Raw genomic sequence first — 4,354 nt, 5'->3', positions numbered from 1 at the left:
AAAATAGGAATACTACATCCAAATTTTCGTTGCGTGCACATAAAATACCCGTGATGAAATTATTTTGCATGATTATTTATATTCTTTTTTTTCCAAATTAATGTATGTGAAGAAACAATACATGTTATACCATAAGATTGTGTACTGGAGATCCTCATAGTTTTATTTTATTTGGTAAATCAATTGCAAGAGTACTACACCAGCTAAGAGCATATATATATCCTGTGGAAGAGAAATGATGAGAGGCATGCAGTTAACAATCGTAACAAAGTCATCTCAGATTAATTGAGACTTACAAAAGAAGCATTTTATGTCTTCACTTGCTTAAAAGACAAGAAACCAACCAATAATAGTAACAATCAATCCAGAAAACAACTGGCCACTCACATATAAACTGTTCATTAATGTAGCGCCGATGTAGCCTGAAAATTCATGTATGCAACTTTTTATCTGACTTTATGTTAGGTTAGATTTCCATCCTTCGATGTCAGTCTTTCGACGTCGGCAACATGGAGAAGAAATTTGAAAGCAATAATTCAGTTAAAGGTAATTAGTGAGTTTGTATGATTCATATAAACACACTATACAGAGACAAAACTATAGTCTGCAGGTTGGATGTCGTTATCAGGGGGCCCTTAGGTTTGTAAGCTATATGTTATCTTTACTCATATTAACTATCATTTTCTGCATGATAATTCAAATTTAAAACTCTCTTCCCGAAACCCTACTTCATATCATTCCCAAAATAACTGATATTATATTTTCTTTTTGTTGCTTTTGGTCTCAATGTTGTCACAGCCCAAAGACAAATCTAGTAGCAATAGTCTAGGCCTGGCTTCACCAGCCCTATTCTTAAGAATACGATTTGAGGACTGGATTTGGCACAGCCCAAAATGCGTTTTGTTGCTTTACTTGAGTTTGAAGTTGTTAAGGTTTTAGGCAGATTTGTAAGAAGTAACCCTTGATTGCTTTATGTTCATTGTTTTCTAATATAAAGTACGGAAAGAGGGAGATGAGCTATTTGGTGATCCCTTCTCGTTGTAGGGTTGGTCGCGCTTTAGTAATGGCTAGATAATGTATGTAGTTTTGTCTACGAAAAATAACTTTATGCGACCTCATTCCTCGGCGATAACTGGTTGTAGCTGACAATATGAATATGTTGCATCTATTATCTTTGTAACAAATTTGTGTTGATGGCTTTTGTGGTAATCGTTTAGGGGTTTCTTCAAGTTGTTTGTTCAAACATATTCTTTCCTAATCAATTTCTTGGCCATTGAAACAATGCCCCAAATTGGAAAAAATCATACCTTCCGTTGCTCAAATCGTCTCCTCAAGCTCAGCCGCTCAAGCGTTGTATTTACAAGAGCCGCGGCTTGGGTCAGTGGTGGTGATTTGTCCGGACCCAGAGAAATCACAGTTAAAGTCATGAAGGCCGTTAGCCTGGTAGTAAGTATTCATGAGGTAAGACGCACGGGGCCTAACGTTGTTATCGAAGCAAGCGCCGCCAGGCTGAACGGACTTGCAGTCAACGCCGGTGCCGCAGACGTAGTCAATGTTTGATTGCAATACTTGGTCCGTGGCTCCTGGTTTTGCCACGCACCACTTCTTGCCGCTGTTGTTGCCTCCTGCTGCCGGTGTTGCTGGTTTTGCTGGTTTGGCAGGCTTTCCCTGTTTCCCGCTTTTTGGTGCAGCTGGTGTAGAAGGTTGTGTTGGAATTTTCATTGTTGGTTCAGGAGTTGCACCACCCTAAATCATACAACAATTTAGTATGCATGATACATTATTATGGTAATAATAATATTGTCAATGTAGACATGAATTAAGCCACATTATTAAGAAAATATGTAGTTCTATTATACTGAAGTTCAAACTTCTATTCGAATGTCGATTTGTTGAAGAATGAGTGCAGGTTGACTATTCAATTTGGTTAATTTGTACCCAATTAAAGAACATGAAGTAACTAAAATTTTACGTTTACTATTCAGTTGACAACGTTTCATTTGTTTCTTATCTTGATTCATTAAATTACAAATTTACATAAAAAATCAAACCAAAAACTGAAGTCATCGGTTCACTTTACACATTATTTAGTCATAGCAATTCAATTCAATAAATTGGATGAATTTGCAATTATTATTTTTGTGAACTGTATTATTTTTCATCTTTATTAGTGAGGCGCAGAAATATTCCATGTCACATTACTTAATAAGGTAACAAAAGTGAAAGGAAAAATCACAAGACGATTAATCAAGAACCATTACCAACCTGTTGATTGCGCATAACCCCAGCATTGTAAACCGGAGTCATGTCCGGTTTGAACAGCCCCCAGTTCTTCTCTGCGGCGGGACCGGGTTTCTGGTTCTCATTGAACAAAGCAAAGATGTAAGTCTCGAATTTCCGGTTCGGCATCAATGGCGTACCCTTCCCAGACTCAACATGCTTGATCAAGTTCCCGTTGTAGTCCACAGCGTTCTGAACCGAGCAAACCGGGAACTCGCAAGCCGAAGGCCAACCGGTCTCGGCTGCAATCAAGTTCACGTCACTGAACCCGATTGCCTTGGCAGCTGAGTAAACCGCGTCCAGCAACCCATCGAACATGTTAGTGTAAAACTTGCCGGTGAATTTATCGTGCACTCCCTCGTTTGGTCCGAAAAGAGCGTAGTTCTCCCTTTCGGGTGACCACCCGAAGTACGGATACGGATTGACCATGAAAGGCGATTTGGTTTGGCTACAGAACCGGAGCATTTGGGTCAGAATTGGAATCACTTCCGGTCTGAACCTGCCCATGCTGGGGGGTTCGGAGGCCAACATGATTCCGAGCGAGTGAGGGGTGGAGACTTTGACGTCTTTAATCCCCTCGAGGACCAAAGCGTTGTTCAAAGTCTTCATGGCAGGGACGAGGCTCGACTTGAGAGCATCGTCCCCCCAGTGAAGGACCTCGTTTCCCATGCCAATGTACTTGATTTTGCTTGCAGGGTAAAACGGCTTGACGTGATCAATGATCCAAAGGCGAGCAGTGCGGAGCTTGGTGAGGCTTGGGATCTCGCTGTTGGGGACGGTGATAGTCAAGGAGATGTTGGAGTTGGCGAAGGCCTTGATGATGTCGGGGTTGGCGTCGAAGATTTTGACGGCGTCGATGTTGGTTTGTGTTTTGAGGAAGTTGGCGACTTGGGCCGGGGGCGGGAGGTTGTCGGCGAGAGTACCGTAGTTTACGCCGATGGAGTAGGCAGTGGCGGCGAGCTGAACGAGGAGGAGAAGGGAGAGGAGAAGCTTGGTGGTAGCCATGGTTGTTTTTCTTTTCATTTTTGTGGTGGTGTTTTGGGAGAAGTTAGATTTTCTCCTTTTCCTTTGTGGGATTGGGGTGTCGGCGGTCAAGTATTTATAGTGGGGAAGGGGAAAGAAACCGAGGCTAGGAAATAAGAAGATAATGGACAATGGGATTGTGACCTGTAGTTGGTCAAATATCAATTTCATTTGTGATTTATATTCACTGCTAAATCCTGTTGAATTTTCTTGATGTATGCTTAATTATGAGGTTGAACTTGATCTCTTTATTACACATCAAAACCTTAAAATAACTACCTTAAGACGAATAGATTATCTATATGGACATGTTATCACGTGGAAATAACAAAACACTGTTACTAGTTTAATCAGAAGTGTGTGTCCATATTTCAACGTGTTCATTGAGAACTTTATCTCTTTATTCCACACGTTTAAAATTAAAACACAGTGAACAAAGCATCTTCAAAATTCGATGTTCCAAAATATCCAAAGTGTGAACCGAACCAAACTTTTTGGAATTAATGTTAAGGAGACTAAACTTATAAATAAAATTTTGTAAATTAAATAGCATAAAAGTTGATGATTGGATTATTAGTAAATGTTGATAAACGTACTAATTTTCTATTGGTAACAAATTATTTGGCTTGCAAATTTGGTCTACAAATTTAATATCTATAACATTCCTCAACATTTTGACCTAATTTTCCTGAGTAGCCACCGTGTCCACAAAAATAATTGTCTAAATGATACAAAAATAATTGTTTAAAAGCTAAGGGAACTAAATTTTTTGAACTAAATTTACAAACTAAATGATATGTCATTAATAAAAAGTAAACACATTAATGAACATTTAAATAATAATCCAATTATCAGCTCCTATGTCATTTAGTTTACAAAATTTAATTTAAAATTTTAGTCTCTCTATCTTTACCCTTACACACACTGATTTTGTTGTTTTTTTGTTTTCTTCTTTTTTTCCCTGGAAGGCAATAAACTGACATGTTCGAGTATCTTTGCGCGGTTTGTAACTTATGTAAAAAACGAGAGGCTGAGGGTTAATGTCCAAGAA

At 39.0% G+C, this 4,354-nt stretch overlaps 1 protein-coding gene across 2 annotated transcripts; it reads right to left on the bottom strand.

Annotated features, from left to right (window-relative positions):
• Window positions 1–1,291: 1,291 nt before the first annotated feature.
• Window positions 1,292–3,330, bottom strand: LOC137719486 (glucan endo-1,3-beta-glucosidase-like). 2 transcript variants are annotated; one of them, XM_068458527.1, is made up of 2 exons: window positions 2,262–3,330; window positions 1,292–1,691 (listed from the first exon to the last, which is right to left on the bottom strand). In XM_068458527.1, the coding sequence occupies exons 1-2, from the start codon at window positions 3,301–3,303 to the stop codon at window positions 1,345–1,347; spliced, it is 1,389 nt and encodes a 462-aa protein (XP_068314628.1). In that variant the 5' UTR covers window positions 3,304–3,330; the 3' UTR covers window positions 1,292–1,344. The 2 variants fall into 2 exon arrangements, with proteins under 2 accessions (XP_068314628.1, XP_068314627.1); XM_068458526.1 differs by having other exon boundaries at window positions 1,292–1,746; window positions 2,266–3,330.
• Window positions 3,331–4,354: the final 1,024 nt, after the last annotated feature.

This window comes from Pyrus communis, chromosome 16, assembly GCF_963583255.1.
Source record: "Pyrus communis chromosome 16, drPyrComm1.1, whole genome shotgun sequence".
NCBI lineage: Eukaryota > Viridiplantae > Streptophyta > Magnoliopsida > Rosales > Rosaceae > Pyrus > Pyrus communis.
This window is presented reverse-complemented; position numbering and strand designations above follow the sequence as displayed.